We start from the raw sequence: 24769 nt of genomic DNA on the forward strand, positions 1-24769 counted from the left end.
TTGACTGTAATTAAACTAAAATGATGACAATTCAGATTTTTGTAATAAATTAGCTAGATAATACTTTTCCTTTCATGTTTTTAAAATGATTGTGAAAAAAAAAGTGACCCACATTTGTAAAATCAATACAGCGAAAGTTAACTCACACTACCAAAAAAAAAAAAAAGTGAAAGTGTCTTGACATTTTCCATTAACATTCCCCAAGTTGATCTGATGCATTTCACAAAGAAATAAAGACAGTAAAAGTGTTACAGGTCAGTAACCACCTAACTCACCACCTTAAATGATGGCCTCTATATGCATTCATACCATAAGTAAATTAAAGCAATACCCCACTTCCCAAGATAGCAGGAAGAAACTTTTTAACCTTCCACTTGAGTAAGACTGAAGAACTTGCCTCTCAAAGGCATCATCCTCTTGAGAGGCCTCTGCATTATAACCTCATGTTAAGCGAAAGAGTGGTCATGTCTGAGCTCTTTCTGAATTAATCCCGATTAAAAAAAAAAAGGCTACCGCACACTTCGTAACATCATCATGGTTATCTAGGGAGAAGTTCTTGGATTCAAATTTTCAAAAAAGTCCTTTGGACTTTTTTCGTCATAGAAACAAACAAGGTGCTCCCTGTGAAAAGCCTCACCCTGCAAATAAATACAGATGCAGCTCTCCTAACATCCAGCACATACCGAGCTGCTTCAACTGTAGCACATGCAGTTTAGAGCAAAAAAAAGCAGAGGCAGTGTTGGGGGGTGGTGTTGCTTTTTTCATCATCATCATTTAAAAACCTAGCAAGAGTTCTAAAAGTCATCTTAAAGAATCAAGAGAGTCTGCTATAAATGCTTGAATCACTTCAATTATTCTAGCTGAGGCAACCGCTACCAAAAAAAGACTACTTCCACAGAAAAATGAAGAGTAGATTAGATTGCCAAAAATACAAGGACCATCCCATCAAAAGCTTAAAAGGAAAACTTCTAATGCCATTAGGATTTCACCACCAGGAAGCTACAAGTGGCAAGACAGAGAAGTCTTCACATACTGGCTGTACGTACATTGCATTTCCACAGAACTGCAGAAAGACTCGCTTCAGTTTTAAGGGACAGACCTAAAATATCAGGGAAGCAAGAAACAGACACTGATGTAAGTGACACCAAACCACAAACCTCGACTACTATGAAAAGAAATTCTTCCAAGAGGATTCCTTCCTACTGTTAATCAGGACACATATGATTTGGAACTAGAAGGAAAACTCAATCCCCTGCAGTATCTAACATCCATGCTACAAGACTAAGTAAGGCTAAGAGTCTGCTGCAAAGTTAAAATTTCACATATGAATGCAAAGATAAGGTATTGTGGTCTGTCTCCTCCATACCAAAATATACAAAAGGACCTGAAAGCAAAACTGTACAGTCTGCACTGGGGACAAAAGGATCAGAAGTGCCTTGTTCCACCTTGCCTTAATAGAAGAATCTGAGGAGTTGGAGAAAGGCATGCTGCGGCCCTGAGCATGGGATGAGAGAGACAGCAGCAGAGATCTCAGAATTGCCACCTCTGGAACAGAAAGACTGACATTTCTTCTTATCCTCCAAGTCAAACAGGCTAATCTGTCTACTCCTACTTCAAAGCTGAAATACAGCCAGGGATCTCTCTCACTCCCCTCAACCTCTAACAGCTGAGGTTTAAGCCAAGCTAGTCTGAGCTCCTGGGAAGGTAAGGCCAGGTAGGTTAAAATAAAGCATGCCAACAACATTGAACAGAGAGCGTTGATCCAGGAGAGGAGACAAAAAAGGACAGGATAGATAAATAACTGATCTGAGCCCGAGCTCAATAATGTGAAAGCTGCATTGCATCATAAGCCCTTGGGCTTTCAAATCCCCTACCTAGAACAGGAGAGCGTATCCATACCCATGTACTTCAATAATGCAGGAGACAGAAAAGGCATTTTTGTCCAATATTACTCAGCAACTTCAACCAGAGGACTGTTGTAGGTCACTCCTTAAATACACCTCACACTATTCACTAAATATATATCCAGATGGTATGCTCGCATACAGTATCACATAAACACATGCACCAAAATGTCCCACTGACTGGAGAGATTCACCTCTTGGTCAACTGTTCCACAGGCATCTATCTGGTCTACAAGACTCAGAGTTTAGAAGGGGACATGGGCAAGGGGGAGGCCAGCCCCAGCCATCGTCAATGCTAGAACAGGACATGGTGCAACTCCTGCTAAATTCACTGCAAGGGTTGGTGAATTCAGGATAATCAGATTAGATTCTGAGAGTTGTTTTGAAGAACCAATGCACTTTATCTCTTTGCAAGTTGGCTGTTCAGTCTACTCAGTCAAGTACTCATCAGAATAGTCTTACAGAAGTGGATGGGCAACTTGGAAAGCAGCATTTTCAGGAAGGGAAGGTTCCCCAAAATATTAAGGTTCTCTATGAACTGAAGTGGTATTTGCTACAAATGGCAAATTTTCAAATGAGGACCATCTCCTTACAAAAGTCTCAAATCTGCAAAGAGGAATGGCTGCCTTTGTAAAAAAGTTTGGAAAATCCTCTAGTAACAGTCTATCTTTCTGATAAAAGGTCAAGTCCATTCTATAACACTACAGCAGAAAACTATTTAAAATAAATATATACATACAAGTATTTGATGGAGTACATTGTGGCAGCTCTGTAATAGAACCATGCAGCTAGACTAAACAGCACAGAAGAGTAAACTTTTTTTCCAAAAGAGGTCAATATGTTTATGGCAGATGTGTCACTGCAGCTGTGATGGCCTAAGGACATAAGCAAATCAGCATTGCAGGGAGGGATCAAATCTTATTAAACCATAATATTTGGGGGGGGGGGGGGGGGGGGGGGAAACACAAAAACCCAAAGAGCCTTTGGGCAGAAAAGCCTTTCTTTATGTCTGTAACAGAAATGAAAAACATCAAAGCTAGGTAACAGTGGAGAAAAACAGCTCTGAATTTAACTAAGTATTTTAATCTGTTTCACATCTGAGAGTAAAGGTAGGTGGTACCCGTGGAAGAAATAAAACTAATGTTAGCAGATGGAAGAGTGGGGGAGAAATGTCAGAGCTGTACCTCCTGTAAGAAACAGATAATTCACCTGTGGAAAGTGGATGAGTTAGCAACATGGATAGGTGAGCAATGTGGAGGAGTAGGAAGAGTGAAAGACAACGTTTGCAAAGTCAATACCTCAATTACTAAGTCCATGACTTTTAATACCAAATAATGTTATAAATTTAATTGCCTAGATTAGAATTCCCAAGGTGTTTGCATTTCTCCTCAAGGATATTAGACATTGAGCGGCTTTTTCCTTTTTGGTCATTTTTTGGTAGAAGAACTTTATTTATTCCTCTCTGTTGCTGCAGTACCAATTATGAAGGCAGGATTTGATTGTGTATCCAAACATATACATTTTGTCAAGTCACCCAAAAAACTGTAACAAGATGACTGAATTTGTGGATAAGGGGAGAGCAACAGATGTCATTTTTCTTGACTTTAGCAAGGTTTTCAACAGTCTCCAACAATATTCTTGTATTCCCATGTTGGGACATTGTGATCTGGATGAGTAGACAACTAGATAGGTGGACGAGTGGTTGAACTGTTGGGCTCATAGTGGTTAATGGATCAGCCTCTACCTGGAGGCTAGTGATAAGGGAGTATGACAGAAGTCTAACTGGTACATGTCCAGTTTCCCATCTTTATCATAGTCAGAGGGGGTGAGAGAGTGTGCTCCTGTCAAGTATGCAGATGACATCAAACTGGCAGGGAAGACTGCTTGATGACATCAAGGGCAAGACTGCTATTGACAGTCTGGAGGACTAGGCTAAGAGTACACTCAAAATTCAACACAGACAAATGCAAAGACCTGCCCCTGACAGAGGAATAAATCCCTGCACCAACACAGGCTGGAGACCAGCTAGTCAGGGAACAACTCTGTGGAAAAGGACCTTAGGCTCTTGGCAGGCAGCAAACTGGACATGAGACAGCCATATGCCTGAGCAGCAAAGGCCATCAGCACCCTGGGCTGTACAAACAGGAATATAGCAGTACACCAAGGAAAGTGATTACACCCTTTTACTCAGCACTTCTTAGCCCATTATTTGGAATGCCGTGTTCAATTTTGGCCCTCTCAGTGTGAGAGAGGTATGTGAGAACAAGTTCAGGAGAGGGCTACCAACATAGTTGGGGGAGGCTGGGAACACTTCCCCTGGGAAGCTTTTTGCAGTAGCATACAGTGGGAGGACAACTGACAGTAGTCATGAACTGAAGCAAGAAAGGTTCTGACTGCCTACCAGGGAGAAATTTTTCACGAAATAAAATGAAACAGGTTGCTGAGAGAGGCTATGCAGTCTCCAGCCTCAGTGGTTTTCAAGACCAGACTGGAAAAGCCCCGACCACTGTGGTCTGATCCCAAAGCTGATCCTGCTCTGAGCAGGAGGTTGCAGTGAGACCTCCCGAGGTCCGTGCCAACCTGATTCCATGATTGACCATCATTGTTTTTCTTCTCTGAACCTCTTCCAGTCCTAATATACCCTTTCTGGAGATTTTGGGGTGGAAGTCAAGAGGGGAAGAGAAACTAGAATTGTGCAAAGTATTCCAAATTTTGGCAACCCACAGTTTTATAAAGGACACAGTATTTGTTTTATTCTCTATTCTCTTCCTCGGAGTTTTAAGACTGGATTTGGGGGTTTTTTGACCACTATTGAGCATTAAGATGATGCTTTCATGGAATCATCACTGATAACGCTAAGTTCTTGCTCCTTAGCAGCAATGGTCAGCTCACAGCCCATCATTTTATGTATGAAACAATGGCTGCTTCCTCTGTATGCTCATCACTTTACAATCATGCACACTTAATGAGCCTGGAGTTGTTCTAAGCAAATGAACAATTGCTCCTGTAGAAACTTGACAGCAGGACCAGTAGAGTGCTTCAGCAAATATTCCCATAGGAGCTACTAATAAGCTCAAACAGAGGGATGAGAAACACCTTTTGTAACATTCATCTTTCCTTTCCAGTGAATGTGTGGTGCGTACAAAATACCACTAGTGTTGCTTTATCTCCTACACTCTGACAACCTTCTGGGTTAGCAATCAGGTTGCACCACCCTCTTTTTTATTAGACCTGCAAAAATTCATAGATTTACTAAGGAGATATTCTGAAGATAATTTCTGATTTTGCCCTTTGTTTACAAGTTCATATGAACAGATGACCTGTTCTCTTTACATGCTTCTTTAAAGCTTCATGTAAAAAAGCTCCATGTTTCTGATCAAATCTGTCCATCTGATGAAGAATACATGCCATCACAGGAAACACTGTTCACAAGCTTTCAAAAAGCCAACATGCCCTGAAAAGCCCAGGATTAAAATGCTGGCTCCCAAAGCAAGTCCAGAAACTGTGATGCAAATTGAAAACCAATACTAAGGAGGAGTTTGCTCCAGCTGGGCCAGCATGCTTGAGAGGAACGCATGGTTCTGTCCATTCTTTTAGCCTCAGTAGCCCACGCTTAAGGAGCTAGACTTAGGGTGGAAGGTCTTAGGGTAAAGGAAAAAAAAAAATCTCAATCTACTCCTGATATATAGATATATATATATAGTACATTCATACAGGGAGTCTACTCATGGAAAAACACTAAGAGGAGGATCAAAACCATTAATAACACACAGAAGTTCCCACCAAAAAACCTTGTTCTACAGTGTGTACTTCAAGTGGTATAACAAAGAGAACTAGATCTGATGACCCTGAAGAACTAAAATGAAGGACAACATGACACACAGAACTTTTTCTGTATTTTCCAATAAATTGGCTATTTTATAAAATAAATTAAAATAAAAGAGAAAGCCTCCTTAAATACTATGTGTAATAGAGAATCGTTTCTGTATGTTCCCATTCATGGGCCAGCAATGGGCAATGACTACTGAAGAACAGCAAATCTTATACAGCAGACAGCAATATTGTCTGCTGCACTATGCTAGAGAACAGGTTGAAGCTCCCAATCTATAGGTAGGACACAGTGTATGTCAATTACATGAATTTTTAAGATGTGTTAATAGATCTTCTGAGGCATTTAGTTAATACTATGCTGCAACTCTTCCATTCGCATTAAGAGATTATCCGTTACTAAAAGGATGGCTCAAATGTCATTTGTCACTTAAAATCCATTACAACTTTCAAAGCAGAAAGTGGTCATGCTTACTGAGATTATTCTCATGTCTGGAAGAATGTTGTAATATGACAATAATAACAAAATTGTAATGTTCATGTAAGTAGCTAGCGAAAGAAAAAATAATAGCTATTATGAGCTCATATTTATGTCCCTTTTTAAACACTCCAAACACTGTTTGTATATCAATCTGATAAATATTTCATATTACAAGTCTTCATAAAGTTTGACATAGGGCTCATTAAAAGCCTATTTATGTGACCACAAGATGATTAGATGAAAAACAGTTTGCAGTCAATTTTAGATAGATGCATAACAAAACAAAACTAAATTACACATACTGGAGGCCTGCCAGGACGGCCCCTTTTTCTTTTTCCTTTGACTTCTGCTTCTTCAAGCTCACTGCCAGCATCTGAATGTGCAGTAGTTTCATTTGTAGAATCCCTAGGGGGGAAAAAACACTAGATAAATTAAAATGATTTGAAATCAACAAGTAACCTATAACTGACTGATTAAATATTTAGTCCTAAGCTAGAAAAAAGAGTCAGCATTAAATGGCTTGCCACATTTATTCTGCAAACTAAGGAACTAAGCATTGCTAGCCCTGGCAAAAAGCCTTACCTTTTTATGAGTTAGAATGTCATTTTATAGACTGGAAGTTATTAAATTAACAGCTTCTTTTGAAACCATGTTACACTTCAAAATCTGGTTATATTAAACAGCGCATTCTCAACATACCCATCCCACAATGTAGTCACTAGTATCAACTTTCTTTCACTCTTAGTAACTACTTCCAAGCTTTTGCTTCATGCTTTCAAGGCCATGAGAAAGCAAACTGGAGTCCAATCCAGCTATCACATCATTACAACCGTTACACAAGTTCCCACTCAGGTTACCTCATGTTTCTAGTCACACTTGAAGACAATGGTATTGTGCAGCTGTTAACAGAGAGAGGATTAACCCTGACCGTGAGGCACAAACCAGAGAACTCACTTTGATCTGCAGACATGTATGATTCCTGCAGTTAGAAAAACTTTTTCACTTGTACAATGAAAAAACCTTGACGTTGCTGAACGACTATTAGCAGAGAAGCCCACAGTATTGTTTTTCAATCATTCCTGGTTTAGACTTAAGACCATACTAAGTAGGGAAAAAAATTTACCCCAATTTTCACTCCCCCTGCCCCCTCCCACCCCCCAGCCAGGTGCAGAGGTACCTCTCTGCCTTCAAAACAGACCTGGCTGCTTGAAGAAACCCAGATTGTAATTGATCTTCTAAGATGCTAGATTTTGCCCAAGAAGAGCCTTGAAGTGAAAGGAGTTAAACTGCTGTAAAACTTGTGCAAGGGGAAGGTGAAAATCACACCTGTTCCATTATTTTATACAGCCTCAAACATAAAAGGTGGCATTAGTGATCTGGTTTACACAAACTGAGAAGCTTCAGGAAGCCAAGATCTACACAGACCTTCCACATTGTCTGGGGTTTTATTTTTTTATTTTGTTTTATAAATCAGGAGTACTTCACCAATTTGCTGTATCACCAAGAAAGCTATTTAGTAATGCAGAAAGATACAAACATCATTGTATCAGCATCAAGAATGTTCTGATACTTCTCTTTACTGAAATTACTGTATTGTTCTAGGTCTGCTCTAACCCAAATAATTCCGCAGAACTATGATGAATTTCTAATTTTAAGACATTATTTTCCAACCTTTTCCAATTTGCAAGCACAAAACCACCAAGGGGTCCACAGAATCCTTTACAAAAGCTAGAATGAGGTAAAACATATATGAATCTCCTTTTCTGAAAGTAACTTCAATGGATTATCTCTAAATACTCTACGTACCCCAGAAAACCAGGCACCCTAGATTAAAAAACAGTATTCAAGTACATTTGAGTTCCCAAATTATACGCTTGTAAACAGTATCTCTACAAAATACTGAAAATGCAGCTTTGTTGTGAAAAAATTAGAGAAGTAGCTTTTCTGCTTCATAAAATATGAAACTTGAAAAACTCAGTATCGAGCTATGACTTTGGAAAAAAAATTGTAAAAGGCCTAAAACTAAATAAAAGATATCCCATACATAGTTCAAAATGATTTGGTAAAATAGGGCCACACTAGTGAAAAGCAATGCAGTGAATACAGCTGAAAACAATGTCTACGCAGATGGAAGTATCCAGCCTTTACTCAAAGACCAGCCATCACACTGCAATTCAATTTGACAAAAATGCGTATTGCCTCACGAAAATTTTTTTTTAAATAACTTTTGAATACAGAAGTGAGGAACCCCATAAAAATATCTACTGCTTTCTATTGCTGTAGAGAAATTAAAGCCATTCTCTCTTGCACTCTGTAGAAAAAATAAGCTTCTCTCTGGTCTACACAGGCCCTTAGTGGAAAAAATTTAGGCATGGTGTGGTCTAAGCAATACCCCTATTCCTGGAGAAATGCTATAGCTTTGCTAGCTTCCAAAACCGCACCCCTAATATCATCAGGATAAAGGTTTTACTGTGTTAAAACCAGATTCATCAGTCCTCCTAGGCAAATGGCTCAAAACACTTCCCTTGAAACTCTAGGGCCGTATAAATAAATTTAAACTGTACTACTATTTTGCATGCATCTAGTCCACAGGGAACCTGACTTTGCTACAGCCTCTGTCTGGGTCTAGCAAAACCTACAGAGATTTATGTATTTAGTTCTGGAAATTTCAATTGCTTTGGAACACTGCATATATAAGGAACAGTTTAATTATTAACCACCTTCTCTTCTTTGTCTTAAACAGACTGTTGTCTTAAACCTGATAACCATGCTTCTCTAATATTTTTCTGGTAGAACTTCTCTGCTTTGCTGGAAGCCTTTTGGGAAAGGCTCAATGAACCAGTATTAAGGGTGTGTCCTGGTTTCAGCTGGGATAGAGTTAACTGTCTTCCTAGTAGCTGGTACAGTGCTATGTTTTGAGTTCAGAGCGAAGAATGTTGATAACACTGATGTTTTCAGTTGTTGCTCAGTAGTGTTTAGACTAATGTCAAGGATTTTTCAGCTTCTCACGCCCAGCCAGTGAGAAAGCTGGAGGGGCACAAGAACCTGGCACAGGACACAGCCAGGGCACCTGACCCAAAGTGGCCAACGGTGTATTCCATACCATGGGACGTCCCATCCAGTATAGGAACGGGGAAGTGGGGGGCAGGGATTTGCCACTCGGGGACTGGCTGGGTGTCGGTCGGCGGGTGGTGAGCAATTGCACTGCGCATCATTTGTACATTCCAATCCTTTCATTATTGCTGTTGTCATTTTATTAGTGTTATCATTATCATTATTAGTTTCTTCTTTTCTGTTCTATTAAACCGTTCTTATCTCAACCCACGGGTTTTGCTTCTTTTCCCGATTTTCTCCCCCATCCCACTGGGTGGGGGGGAGTGAGTGAGCGGCTGCGTGGTGTTTAGTTGCTGGCTGGGGTTAAACCACGACAGGGTGAGATTCATCTCATCTAAATTTGATACATATACAATGCAGAAAACAGAAATTCTTAAGGTGCAATATACCTCACACTAAAGTCAGTGTCCAAAATTGGTCAGTTTAGGTTTTACAGATTTTCTTTTCTCTCCATTGATGGTAAGGTGATCTAGACAAGCAGCTCAAATATAAATGTTTAAAATTAAACAAGATGAATGTCACCCTAACAGTATGTGAGGCAGAGGGGAGATTTATTTCTGGCAAAGAATGTAAGTATGTAAGGAGTAAGGGGAAAACCTCAGAAAGTAAGTTCCATTCAATCCACACATTATTTGGAGCAAGGAGACAGGATCAAGGACAGCCTACAGTCCTTGGCTGATTGAACACTAAAATAAACATCATTTCAAGCAGCAGGGAATTCTGTCCAAATCATGCAAACCCTGCACAGAAAGGCCCTTCCACTGCGGCCTTAAGTCTCTTCAGTTTGGGAGGTAGTGCTTCTTGCTTCTGTCAAAGCCTTACAGCTGCTCTGGGTACACACACACATGCCCCTTTTCTCCTTATTTCTGAACTCAGATGATGAGTAAAGCATCTCTTAACTGCCTGCAGTTCTGTCAGGTTTTTAACACTCATTGAGAAGAGCATCTGGCCAGCATGATCTCCCTCATTCCCTACACATATTGCAGAAGTGGTAGGAAGTAATTTATCTGGTGGCAGTCATCCACATCTTAATAGACCAGAATTATCCTATCCCTATTTTACATGTGTGTGACTAGTCACCTGAGGGGAAAACTTAGGCTTAGTCACAATTTATCTTTCCTGAAGCTGTTGGAAGGGAAAATAGTCTGGGCCTAAGGAGACCTGTCTCATCTAACAAGAGGAGAGGTGGCAATGCCTTAAGGCTAAACCTTCCCTCTCTAAAGACACCTTTGACGTGATAGAGACATAAGAGAATTTGGCAGAGTGTGGGAGACCTACAAGATTGGGGTGGGCAGAGTAGAGCAGACAAGTGATAAATCCCTTTTAGGGGCTCAAATTTACCCCGCTTTTCTTTCTGGTTTCTGCGTTGACTAAAGCATCCTAGAAAACTGACAGTAACTCCAGGATCCCTCCTAAAAACTCCAGATATTATTCCAAAGTTATAATAACTAGCCATTGAAACTAACCATATGGTAATGAAGAATTAACAGATTACTGGGCAGCCCTTTACCATGTCATGCTTCTGCAGAACATACTCCACAGACACAGTAAATTTCACATCTCTGCAAAATAAATCAAAACATATTTACCTTCCTTCTACTATTACATAGAGCCCTAGCTATAGAGCTTATACCACCCCTCCTTAAAAAGACACCACACCAAAAACCTACGTTGAGGTATCAGGTTTTGTAAATAAAAATGCTTCTATAAGCTTTTATTGGTGTTGCTGAGGTGGCTCAAGGTTCTGGCAGAGATAAATTCAGTAATTGCTACCACCAGACTCAGCCTTGTGGAAAAAAAAGCATTCATGAAGAAAAATGGCTAAATGCACAGGCTCATGAATCATGGATGAATCAGCTTTCATGGTTGATCTTCAAAATCTAAAGAGGAACATGCCTCACAGCAAATATGAGTCATCCCATTGAGAGACAACTCATAACAGTCAGTCACCCAGGTCAAATACACCAGAGGGTTTTTTCCCTACATCTGAAACACCAATAAGTGAAATCCTGTCTTCACTGCATTCTGAAGCCACTTCTATGAATTCAGAAAGATTAAAGATTTCTCCTTTCATGTCCACTCAACAGAGAAGAATGTGGGAGGGAATATTTGATACGGTCCTAAGCAAAGTACGTTAATACATCAAATTGACTTTAGGACCTTTTGTTTAAAGCGGGTAGCCAAGAAGATTAGAAAACATTATGAAAAAGTAGAAATAAGGCATAGGAGTGGTAGATTATAATAATCCTTCAAAGCTGCTTATTTAAGAGCTAGAAAGAAAACCTTGACTTTCTCTATGTGGAACCAGATTGTGGCTTCCCAAATCTAAATGTGTGAAGCTAATACCCCTAAGCCAAAGATTGCTTCAGCTGTTCTCACCCTCAAGACTCCTTTCTAATGAAAGTCTGGTTGGGACCTACTAAAGTAGTGGTTATCACTTTCTTTGATACCTCGTCCACACTAGACTTAATGTGCTGAGCCCTCAGAACAGTCTCAAAACCATTATGTGCAAATCCTACTGATGTTTTTGTAAAAAGACAGACCTTCTCTTGTTTATGAGCAACCAAAACTATATGTATTACTGATGATGACATCTCACCAACACTTCGCACAGTGGCATTAGATGATTCCCAGCTCTACCAGAAAAAACAACATACATGTTTTCTTTCATTTTTTAACGTTGCATAATATTGGTGGCTCACAAGCATCTTCTGATTAAAAGAATATGCTGACATCTTTAATGTTCCTCAGGTTTTTCAGCTGGTGTGCAGAGTTACCAAATCTATTAATATGCACTTTTTAACCTTAAACTCTACGATATTTCATTCACTACTTAAGGCCATCTAGCTTCTTGACCTGGGAATGGGAATATCCCTTTCCTACCATTGCCATGACAGAATCTCCCAGCTTTTTGTCCTTGGCACATTTCACAAGCACACTCTCACTTCTTGAATGTGGCACATCCAGGAAAATAGAAACCAAGAAAAATTTTTTCCACAACTACCCTCAAAGCTAACCAGAACCCCCACCAAGGGCTGACATTCCCTCCTCAGTGCTACCCATCAGGGTCATCCCTGTCTTTAGCCATGTGCTCACCTACAGCAGAAATTAACTTTTTTTGAAAGAGGTTTTAAAAATGTAAGAAAAAATTGCAATGCAGAGTGTGTTATTATTAAGGTGAAATAACTTTACAATTGTCCAAGCATTCAGTTTCTTAAATAAAGGCATTTGAAATCTTAGCTTTGGAACACCACTCAACCTTGATAAACTGAGGCTCTTTTATACCCTGTGATGATTCCTATTTTCATAGGTTCATTCCAAGCAAAAATACCCTAAACATTAGATAATTACCAAATGTATTTGATCTAGGTGCCCAGGAGCTGGCAGCAGGGCCGTGGGGTCTCTGTGAGGAGAGGACAGGGCTGCCCGGTGCTGTGTGCTGGGCACAGCTGGTTCCAACGGCCCCAGGGCAGGGCACAGCTGGGCCTGTCAGGGGAGCCATAGGTGCCTCTGTGAGAGCTACTGAAGAAAGGGCTGAACGCCCTGAGGGACGAGGGACCAGCCCTGCGAGCAGTAGGAGGAAGGAGAAGGTGCAGCCGGTGCCCCGGCATAGGCTCCCCTCTAGGTGGACCTCTGGGGAGCCCACACTGGAGCAGGTACCTGCATGCCGAGGGCCCCATGCTGGGAGGGTGAGTAGAGGGGTCAGGAACAAAGAGGTGAAGCTGAACCGAGGAAAAGGGCAGGGGGGAGAGGGAACACGTTTTAGTTTTTGTCTTTGTTTCTCACCATCACCTGAATCTTTTTTAATTGGCAATACATTAATTGTTCCCAAGTCAAGTCTGTTTTGCCCATGAGGGCAATCGGTAAGTGATCTCCCTGTCTTTATCTCACCCCATGAGCTTTTTCATCTTGTTTTCTCCCCATGTCCTGTTGAGGAGAGGTGTGAGAGAGCAGCTGGGTGGGTGTCTGGCAGCCAGCCACAGTCAACCCACCACATCAAATAAAGCTCCATTTTGTTCCCGTTTCTAAAATTCCTTTCTTAACTCTACTTGATTTACTCTCTAGCTTCTCTCATAGACTTCCACTCTATTCTTTCCAATAGTTCACTTTACCCAGCACAGTGATGTTCCCATTTGTATAAGCCACTCCTATTTCCCAGCAAGATCAAAACATGCTAATGCCACTTGCTGTCTTCAATTGCAGAAGCCAAAGGCATTTTGCACAATAAATACAGCTCATTGTAAGAAAGAGTACACAACTGGAATACACAAATATGGTCAATTATGACTAAAACCCATATACATTTCTGAAATCTCACAACATTCAGAAGCATAAAAGTAGCAAAGATCTTGTTTTGCTTTTCACAGCAAAGTTAAATCTCCATACATATAAAGAAATATCTTTTAGATTAAGTGTTTTGATTTTTTACAGTTTTTCAGCATATGAAAACACAGGAGGCCTAGAACAGTCACACTAATCTGCACTTCTCTCAAGCTTGTGCTTTATCCTCACGATCACCTCTCCATTTACTTCAACCTTTTTAAAACTGAAGATTTCAAATATATAGAGAAACATATACTCACTGTAGTACTGGCAAATCTGAAGTAATCATTTTTGCAGCACTCTTGAAAGAGCTACATAGAACTTCTTCTCAAAGTTATTATAAGACAACTACTTGGAAACCTCTTTCATGAAAAGAATGTCAAAGTCCAGTCTGTAAAATAGAGAAAAAAATTGTTAGATGTGATTCCAAAATAGTCATACATTGAATAAAAAGCACTGTAAACAAAAATGGTCAATTTTGAAGTAGCATCACTATTAAACCACATGAAATTTAGAACGGATATCCCCAAGACAGCTTAATCATATTCTTGCATTCAGTTTTTACTATTCTGTTTAGGCAACTTTACTTTTTTTGTTTTTAACTGCACAAAGTATTTTGCATTACCTCCCATATTTGTTTGTGGTAACTCTAATGCAAAAACACAAGCAGAACTCTAAGAAAATTTAAATAAACAAGATAAATATATAAGCCTAAGCAATCAGAAAATGTGACGATCTAGATTTAAGGAATTTATTTTCTAGTCATACAACAGATTAAACTTGCAAGACAAAAGTTTGGTTTCATGAGAAAGAGTCTTTCCTAGTTTTGAATCAAGACAAAAGATCTGCACCTAAAATCATACAGGTTTTAATAAAACAAGTAGAAGATAATATTTCTGACAACTTTCCCTTCAATGGAACTACACCTATTCAGTCAGACTCACTGGCTCACAGTTTTATGTGACTGAATTTCACAGAATAGTCAGAAGCTGTGCAAATGTCTAACTGCAACAGAAACTATTTTAACCTGATGAAACCAAAGTTGTAAGTTTAAACAATAAACTAGACTTCATCTGTGGTACCACTACACCCACTACTAACATCACTCTGCCCAGAAGACTAATCAAGGAGTTGACTAATGCCAGCAGATGTGACTATCATTCAATAATGGCAGTGTGACAGATGCAATAATCTTTGATGTAATAAAACATAGAGCTGCTATCCCGTTCTTCCAGAAAATGCAAGTTCTGGAGAAACGAAAATAATTTCTTTCATTCTCCCCTTTTACAGATCCTGGGGTAATATAAATATCCGCATGGAGGACTGCAGTTGAGCAATGGCAGTGAATACCAAGGACTTAACTTCATGTTTTTAAAACATGGGATATTTTAAATCTCTTTTATTTAAATATTTAATTATTTCTCAATGGGCAGTTTTTTCAGTGCTCTAGTAGCTTTGCACAAGACAGCGGGAAAATCAACCCAGGAAGAGGTAATGTGACCTGCACCAAACACAGTATCTAAATAAAACTGCACCAGTCTAAGCAAAACAGTACAACATGTAAAGCATTATTTGCCATCCTACTATATGCACATCAGTATTTATTTACCAAAACCATAACTGTACAGCATGAACAGACTTTTTTGCCTCTGGTTATTACAGTTCCAATTAGACTCACAGATGCATACAACTAGTTCTTCCAGTACTTACTACTTTGCACCACCAACAGTTTTACTTACAGCATCTCGTCAACAAATTTAAATTTTTCACTATATACTGCCATCTCATTGGCTGTTTTTTCCTAAGGTATCATTAGCAAGCCACTTTGTTGCAAAACAAACGTTAACAAAAGAGAAGTTTGTTTGGAATTAAAGGTATCACTCTAACATTAATGGTTTAAAGGGGGTCATTTTCCACAGCCAGCACACCAGGTTGCTGTAAAAGCTCTCCAGTTTCACTATAAGACACAAGTTTGTCCGAGTTTGTCATGAACAAAAATGTTATATGACATGCTATTTGTGCTATTTCCATAACTTGTTTCCATTAACAGTGTTTCTTCATTAGAGACACTAGTCATTACTATGTTTTAAAGGATGCAATTACTCTTAACAGGGGAACAACACACCCATTCAACAACATAAAGCAGCCATTTCAGACACCTGTAAGAATTTATTATAAAGAAACATAGCATCAGACTGAATTAAGTTTTGAGTTGATTTCCTATATGACCAAAAAAAGGGAATGTTCAGATCTCTGAAATGGAGAGGTTCACTAGAATCGGAACAACGTGCACTCTGGTGGTCACAAAATAGGTTATACCTAAATACTAATAATAAGAAGAATATTTAATAAAATCCTGAAACAGAAGAAGAAAGCTTTTGACTAAGTTTCTGCAAGTATTTTTTCTTCCTGCCATGACAATTAGATGTACACATTTTTGTAATACCTTCCCTTTGTTTAAATCAGAAGAAAAAAGTATATTTTTTGTACCCACAAGCACGCACACACACACACACACTCTTGCATATACTAACTAGACCTCAGAGGAAACCTATCCATTTTGGATCTTCAGATTATCTAATTCCAGCAGGATACTAGGCATCAATCTTCCTTTTCAGAAGAGCTTTCAAAAGAAGTTCAAGAAAATTTGTGCGTGTTTCATGAGAGAGATTTTCCACAGATGTTTAAGGCATCCTGCACAACTGTTATGTGGAATTTCTTTTTTTTTTTTTTTTTTAATTTTCTTTTTTAACCTAGTTATCACCCTTCACAACTGGCGTGCTGTGCATGCTCAGATATAGCAACCAGCAGCATACAACTGCTCTAGGGAAGTGCTTTCACACACAAGGAAAATTATACTTGCTCAGAGATAACTTACTTGAAAAGCAAAATCCTGGTCTAAAAGAAAGTATGTAGTGAAGGGTATGAAGAGCCAAGAGAAGAGAGGAGCTATTTCATTCAGAAGCGACTGAAGAACCAAGGAGGCTGGACCCACAGCCTTGACACGGTGATAATGGCAGATAACCTGACACACAGGGAACTGCAAGGTCCCGTGGTATTTTCTCACAGTCCCTATGCTAAACAGGAAACTGCAAAACAGTGCTGGAAAAGACCCATCTGTATGTGGTTAGGTCCAGGCTGGACCATCTAGAAGATGACAAAGTTGCCCATCTACTGTCTTGTGTTAATAAAGGCACTTAAGGAGTGTTAAGCCAAAGAGTGCTAAAACATAAGAATTGTCAATACTGATGAGCCAGAAAAGGAACAGCTTAGCACCAGAAGCCCAAAAAGAAAATGCACAATCCTGCTCATTTTGTGGGACTGACCAGAAGTGGAGTCTTACATTACATGGAATAGCACCGCCCCATTACACAATCCACATCAGCCATATCCCTCACACATGTCCCACTCCAGTTCTGCTGGCTATTATATCTTCTGGATAACTCAGATACTCAGCTGAAGTTAGCAAACCCTTAACAGTCTTGGGATAACTGCCTTGCAACTTCCCTCAACAGTTACATTCCTCTATGCTCACAGAAACACCACCACTTGCTTCCAAAACTCAGTCTTAAATTATCACCCATGTTACTTAGGCTTGGTTTGGAAATAAAATAAGGCACTATAGTGACTAATGAAAAGCTGTATGTGCTTGGAACAGCGTTCTCAATTTAGTCATGCAATTAAATTCATTTTGACAACTGTGGAAAAATCATTGATCCTTATGGACTACACAAATGTGAACTTTCACATTTTTTCTGGTTTTAATAAAAGAAATACCTGTTTCTTAAAGATGATGTTCTTATAAACAGGAAAGTCAAAGTCTCCTCCTTTCTGTCTCATTCAGACTGAGAATAAAGCCATTGATAAAAAAAATCCTGAAAGCTTGAGACAGATTCCCATTTTGTCTCCTTTATCCTGGGGAAGAGAAGAGCAGGGGGAGGAACACTTCATACTTCTGCATTTTGGGTTATTTAAACTACAATAAACAAAATACAGTTGAAGTTGTCCTTTAAATTGCAGTCAAGTGCTTCTATTTTAGGAGTTTAAAAAAAAAGTACAATGTTTTCATTCAATCCCAATTTTAATGACCTTAGCATGTTTGCAGCTTTTTAAACCTGTACATGTATATTTTAAGATGACAAATTTATGCTGGCATAGTTAAAAATGACCTATAAACAAATATAAAGCAGGCACTAGAAGACACCATTCAGTTGAAACATACAATGGGAACACAAGTAAACATTTCTCTTTTTTGCTTCTGTTTTTTAATCATGCACAATAACCAGGGCAGACATAATGACCATAATATAAAACTGCTGCTTTAAAATAAATAAATAAAGGCCTTTTTGGGAAAGTTGTCAGTTTTACGATAGTTTTTCTTAAAAAAGTATCTTATAATGAGCTTAGGTTTAAGAAAGGCTCTACAGTTTTACAACAATGAATCTGATACATGCATTCCATCAATATTTTCTGAAGTCTCTACTAACCTGAAAAGCTACCCATATCTTTTGCAGTCTTTAGATTGTTTGTTTGCCTCTCTGGTGCTGAAGTAATCTACCCATTTTAGCCAAACAATAAACAAACAGATTGACACAAACCCTGAAAGCTGACAGAGTTGTTCCAAGCAACTATCTGGTAGCAACAACCAAATCAAGTTCAACTAACCTTATAAAGCTGAACTCAAAACAAAACAAGCAAACAAAAAAACCCAACTCCTCAATTTAGCAATAAGATTTACTTCATTATTAATTCCATTGCCTAGAAGATATCTAAAATAAAAGATAACTGGTATTTGACTGACTCCCATTCAAAATCCTTTCCTTGTTGACCAAGTGACCTCATCCCATCTGAGTGCAAAATATATTCAAACAATGGCTCATATTGACGGAGCAGTATCTTCTACTACTTAATTGGTAATGCCCGTACGTCATAACTTCATTCTCCATTTAAAATTACTTTGCTTTCTCCCTGGGTCCTCCCTGCTACGTCTTCTCTTGCAAGTTGAAAAATGATAAAGCAGTACACTTCTCCATCCCATTATGGCCCAAAGGAAATCTGAGAACTCCAAATGTACTGCCTGTATAGACAAGAAGCTAGAATACACGATGGTGTGCCATGCCATTACATAGCACCATAAAACAAAACACATAAAACTCAAGTTTTTCATGTTCACTTTAGAGACAAGATTTGTCCCCTCAATATTCTTGCCCAACAACAAGCAGAAGGCCTGCATCAGCAGCAAACGACAATCCTGTTAGAAGGCACATGTTGCACACTGAGACAGAGCTCCAAAAGCTTTAATCAACAAGGTGAGAGAGAAAAGAGGATCTTACATGCAGACAGATAAATTCTAGCCTTTTAGTGCTTTATCCAACCCCATGCATGGCCTTGAGCACACCACTTAAATCCTTCCTGCCCAGCTATCCCATCTCCAAAGTAAAAATAATATTTAGAAATTGGAAGTGCAATTCTAAATCCTGCAGAACTAGAAAAACAGTCATCAGGAACTAACCCTATAACAAATTTACCAAATGCTGTGATACATTCTTCATCACTCAGGAGTTTTTGTTTGCTTTGGATTATGTATTTCTATAAGCATAATATGTTACTGTTTCTGCTACAGGTTTGGAACTTGAAACTGATTAATTCATGTTGACCCTGCGGCCACTTGAACTGAAAGCCAAATTAAATCACATCTTCCAGCTCTGATAATGAAAATACATAGCATCATTTAAGGCCAAACAAGACATAATGCTTATTTAGCCTATCTTTAAGATAATTTCGTTGAAGTTCTACACAAAATCTAAATTTTACATTATTACATTTTAATAAGTATTTAAACCAAGATTGAAAGTCCAAATGATAGAAAAATTAACACTAAGCACTAGTGAGTTCCTTCAATATTTGAAGTACATAGCAAACTCTGCTAATACGTGGTCTGCAATATTCTTAATCCAGTCTAACCATGATAGAAGGAGGTAATACTAGGAACAACTAGGCTAGTGCAACATGGCAATGCTTCATTTCCTACATCCTTCAGAATCATACTGGACACTATTATTAGTATGCCACATCCCTCCCCCAATGTGTGTCTCTGCTGTTGCTGTTATCCATTTAATACCCAGTAGGACCTGCAGTTCCCAACCTGCAAAGGCACGTCAACAACAAAAGCAAAAAAAAAAATGGGAGAGTTGGTTGATACACCAGATGCTTGTGCTGCCGTTCAGAGGGATCTGGACAGGCTGGAGTAATGGACAAACAGGAATCACATGAAGTTCAGTAAAGGGAACCGCACAGTCCTGTACCTGGGAAGGAACAACTTCATGCACAGGTTTGGGACCAACCGTCTGCAAAGCAGCTTTTCCAGAAGAGACCTGGTAGACAACTTGAACGCGAGCCAGCCACCATGCCCTTGCTGCAAAGGCCAACAGCATCTCCTGGGCTGCTTTAGGCAGAGCACTGCCAGCACATCGAGGGAGGGGACCTTTCCCTCTACTCAGAGCTGGTAAGACATATTTGGAGCGCTGTGCCCACTGCTGGGCTCCCCAGTACAAGAGCGACATGGACATACATTGTTTTGCAGTAAAGGGACAATTCTGAACAGTGGCACACGAACAGTGGTTCGGCTAGGGGGTCTTTCAGAACAATGGAGTCATCAGAACAGCAAGCTGAGGATGGACAATTGTTTTTTCCTCAGAAAATGTCAATAAGAAGTTAATACATTAAAAAAGGGAAGCAAGCTCACAGAGCTAATGTGTATAATACAAGAAAAACAGGAGGCCAAGAACAAAAACACGAGACTGTACACAAAATTGAAGTATTTAGTAGATGTCCGTTATCATTGACTAAAGTTTCTTTTTTTTTCCCATTTTTAAAGATATTTCCACATGTGTTATATATATACATAGGAACAAGAATTATCTCATGGCAACCCCTAACTGTCTGTTTAACATTGCCTTCAATTTCAGTTGTCTCCTCAGTTGCACACTACAGTTGCACCAACATGTAGAACTGACTCTACGGGCAAAACAGTTGTTGCTGCTTCCTCTTACCAAACACTTTTAGCCTAGAAAGGTCCTGCCCAGTTAGCCAGAAAAATAATCTGAAGTCTCACTTTTTAGTGTGCAATATTATCCCGTGCTCTTCACAATTACGAATGCAAGACCTCACACTGAAAGGTTACGCAAATCACTTCTTGCAGAGCTGGGAATAAAATTCTTAAATGACAAAAACCTCCAAGTCATACTACCACATTTTTATACTTAGTTTTCTGTCTCAAAATGTGTGAACTGCCCAAACCAATCAGTTTTTCTGTATCTTCTGCTACTGCTTCCAAAAGGTAGCAGCTAATTCCTGTACTGTGTGTGTCTGTGCCGAGGCACTGACACTAAGATTACACTGGAAAGCTGACATAACCTTTTAACCATGGTTATAATAGCGTAGTTGATTCAAATGTCACACATCACTCAGACAATTTTGTTTGATCATCTCCAGTGTTTACTTCAATAGTTTTTAACCATACTATCATATACTGCTTTCTTATAACACCTAGGACAGCTAATACTAAAGATACTAATCAAATGCTTTGTGCAAATGACTGCCTGTATATGGCTTGCTCAAGAACAGAAATTTTATCCTTTTCAATTTGTAATTATTGGGGTTTTTTAAATAAAAATAAATTTGATGGACTGAGCATATGAAAACAAGCTTGCTTTCCCTTTGTTATTCTTACAGACTCTTCAGACATAACTGCTCCTCAGTCTACGGACACCCAGTGAGACACTTGACCTGATTTTCTGCAGCACTGAGCATTCACAACTGTGACTGAGATCACTGGGGGCTACGGGCACTCCGTCACTCCTAAGGCAAATAATTATGGTTTGATCTCACAAAACTATAAGTTACAGCACTGAGTTCTAATGCTAGTCCAATATCTGGATCATTAAGGTCTAAATTAACAACTTGCTCCTTGCCATCTGTTCATTAGCATAACATCAGCTATTTAGCAGCCTCCTACCTACCTGCTTCAAACATAAAATACACATAATAAAAAGGGCTCTAGAAAGTTAGGTTCTACTATCCTCAAACTGTGAGCATGAGTAGATGGATCCTTGAAGTCGTCTACTTTTCTGCACTTGTATTTTCAAGAGTCAGAAGGAGTCTTGAGAAGATAAACTCACTCATCTTTTTAAGATGATGCAAGAGCATTGAGAGTCACAAAAAAGCCCATGGGACAAATTTAAAGTTGAGAGAGATTTTGCCTATCATAGCAACTGTGGAATCACCCTCCAAACAAAAGACTGAGCAATCAATGAAAACTTGCAAAAGATTGAACAATGATATGGACAGCGTAAGTGTTCACCATACCTTAGCATAAAGTTTTAAAAGATAGTTATCAAGACAATGAAATGCTTCCCCCCAAAAAGGACCATCCTTTTCAGGTGATTTCTTAGTAAGCCAATTCAGCTCACTAAAATGGCATAAAACTTTTCCGGGTTTTGCATAGTTAATTTTAGTGGGCCAAGCCAGGGTTCCAGGAGGCTCAGAAACACTCCTGCACAGGAAAGCAACAGGAGAGTACTGCTGGACACAGACAGGACTGAAGGAGGATGACTTCTTTTCCAATACATAAAAACTGCTGCAAAGGCAATGGAGAGGGAGAATAAACTCTCGTTCTCAGTGACAATAGGACAAGCAACGGGTTTAAACTGCAGTAAGGTAAGACACTGAGAAAAACTTGATAAGGACTAGTGAAGCACTTAATAGTTTGCTCAAGCAAATGTGAATTACCCACCACTGAAGATTTTTTTCTTATCCCAAATAGATGGGTCACACTTGTCCTGTATAACAAACATAGCAAAGTTTGTGGTAAAAGCTTATTCCTAGGAGATTGAAACAGCTGGGAAAAAACAGACAAGGCTTTGGGAACACAGCCTGCTTTGGGTCTGAAAACATGGCATAACTGTAACTGTGCCTGCTGGAGGGAAAAGGGTGAGAACTACACGAACTCTTGATATCCCTTCTTAACCACTGCCCCCCCCCCCCATTTCTTCTAATGTTTCTGTGACTTTACCCTCAATCAAATCCATGTGTGCCAATAATTAAAATTAAATCCAGTGATTAAATACACACTCAAGCACTTCAGTGAGTGACTACTTATTCCTGCAAAATAATCCACATCTAGAGGAAGGCAGGAATCCCTGGTGTAGTCAAACACATTTAGATGGTCACACAGGCTTTGGATTTTCATCTCTGTACAGCACAAAGCACAACAGGCCAAGAGCGTACACAGTCTACAGGCACACTAGAAGCAGTGCTAATAGATTTTTATGCTACCTCAGAAAAGCGTTCACTCATCTGTAATTTTTCTCAGCAGTGGACATCTGGTGTTCTATTATTCATTGCATCTGGAAAAATGCCAACAATAAAACCAATTTTCACAAAAAGAAGCAGAGCCTGACATGCAGAACACTGGAATAAAGGAAAAAAACTCAGAATGAGTCAGGTTTTTGTTCTTTGGGCATTTGTTTCTTTGTCTTCTCTTTTTGTTTTTCCTCATATGGGACTCTGATGAGAAAAGCCAAGAAGAACTGCAGAACATTTTGTCCAGATTATCAAAGAAAACATGCATTTTGAAGTCACATATAAAGTAAAAACTCTGCGAAATGATTAATTCTGGTACTCATATGAACTTTAGGGGGACGTGCACAAAGGCTTGAGGAAAATAAGGTCACTAAGATAATAACTTCTCTAAGTTCACACAGCTGCTAATGAAGACTATTTAATGGTCAATATAGGAACACTCTTGGATGTATCAAGTAGAAGTAAATGTAGGACCACTCTAAAGTGTAATATTCTACCAATTTCGTGATAGGCACCTTTATTATCCTACCCTCAAAAGAACATGAAGGGATAACGGTTCTCCAAGAGAAGGCAGCAGCGTTGAAGGACTATGTTAAAGCATCCCCACCTCTGAAAACTTCTCATTTAGAAAACCAGGTGTCTTGGACTCCAAGCTTCGAGAAGCAGCTCCATCAATTTCCTAGTTGCTAGACCTGTCAGGATCCTTGTCCTTACAAAGATGTCACGATCCAAGTTCCCCAAACAGCAAAGATTTCTGGACATAATCTAGGTGTGACTAAGGTATTGAAAGCTGCTACTCAGTGTTCATACTTACTCCAGAGATAACCCTTACAAAGTTTTAGGCCGAGAGTCTTTCAATGCTATCAGTCCAGGAACAGAAAGATCCTGGAGTACCAGTTTTTCCCAGTCCAGGGACTTCAGCAATGCTCATATGACAAAACCCTGTGGATTCCTGTACTACTGCCTCTCTATTAACAGGTTGGAGATTCAGCTTAACACTCAGCCTGATGTAGCTAATTGGCACCTGTTTTACTAAGGTTCCTTTCTCACTCAAATACAATCTTTATGTCTGCACCAGGGTATGTGGATTTTTTTAAATTATTAAATCCCTTGTGTTTTGAGCTCCTTAGAAGAGAGGTTGCATTTATTAAAGGGATAAGCAAATATCCAATAGGCATTACTGTAGCAGCCTAATGCTATCTTTCTGCAGTGAGGCAGTCTAAATACCCTTGCTTTTAGTAACCGTTTTTAACTTGTACTATCATTAAGTGGACAGGGGTTCCACTGATGCTTTTCATTTAAGCAGAAATCATAAGAAAGCTGCCTGCCTTCCACTGTTAACTATTTTTAGCCCAAATAACTCCGTAAATGATTTGCGGGTGGGGTGGGGGGGAATCACATTTGCCTTGACACAAAAGGGACTTCTCAAAAGAGCTCATAGTAGCACAGATCTTTTGACTCTTGATTCTTGACACTCTGTTGGAGTATTGACAGAATATAGTGGTGTACCATGGAGAGTAATTTCCATATCCTTCCTCTATCCATTAGCCAGAATACCTAAATTACAAATACCTGATAAGTTCCTAAAAAAAGTTTGTGCAAACTGAACAAGAGCCAAAAAAAGTAGCAGAGGTAGATCAGAAATGATTAAGTTAGCCAATAAAGTAATTAAATAGAAATATATATATCGATTAATTACAGAATCAAACCCTACCTCCCAACCCCAACAATTTTGTGGGAAAACCCAACCCCATAA

The 24769-nt window shown here is 39.2% G+C and overlaps 1 protein-coding gene across 9 annotated transcripts in view; it reads right to left on the reverse strand.

Moving 5' to 3' along the window:
- STAG1 (stromal antigen 1) overlaps positions 1-24769 on the reverse strand; it is a 207162-nt gene that overhangs the window by 145188 nt on the left and 37205 nt on the right. For 8 of the 9 annotated variants that reach the window (XM_052804003.1, XM_052804002.1, XM_052803998.1 and 5 more), the window contains 2 exons: positions 13911-14041; positions 6516-6618 (listed from right to left, as the gene is read on the reverse strand). In XM_052804003.1, the coding sequence (XP_052659963.1) occupies positions 6516-6618; positions 13911-13939 (132 nt within the window). In that variant the 5' untranslated portion in view covers positions 13940-14041. Of the gene's footprint in view, positions 1-6515; positions 6619-13910; positions 14042-17427; positions 17566-24769 lie in introns of those variants that run through there. The other variant, XM_052803999.1, reaches the window with a different exon arrangement.

The sequence above is a fragment of the Harpia harpyja genome, chromosome 12, assembly GCF_026419915.1.
Source record: "Harpia harpyja isolate bHarHar1 chromosome 12, bHarHar1 primary haplotype, whole genome shotgun sequence".
Taxonomy (NCBI): Eukaryota; Metazoa; Chordata; class Aves; order Accipitriformes; family Accipitridae; genus Harpia; species Harpia harpyja.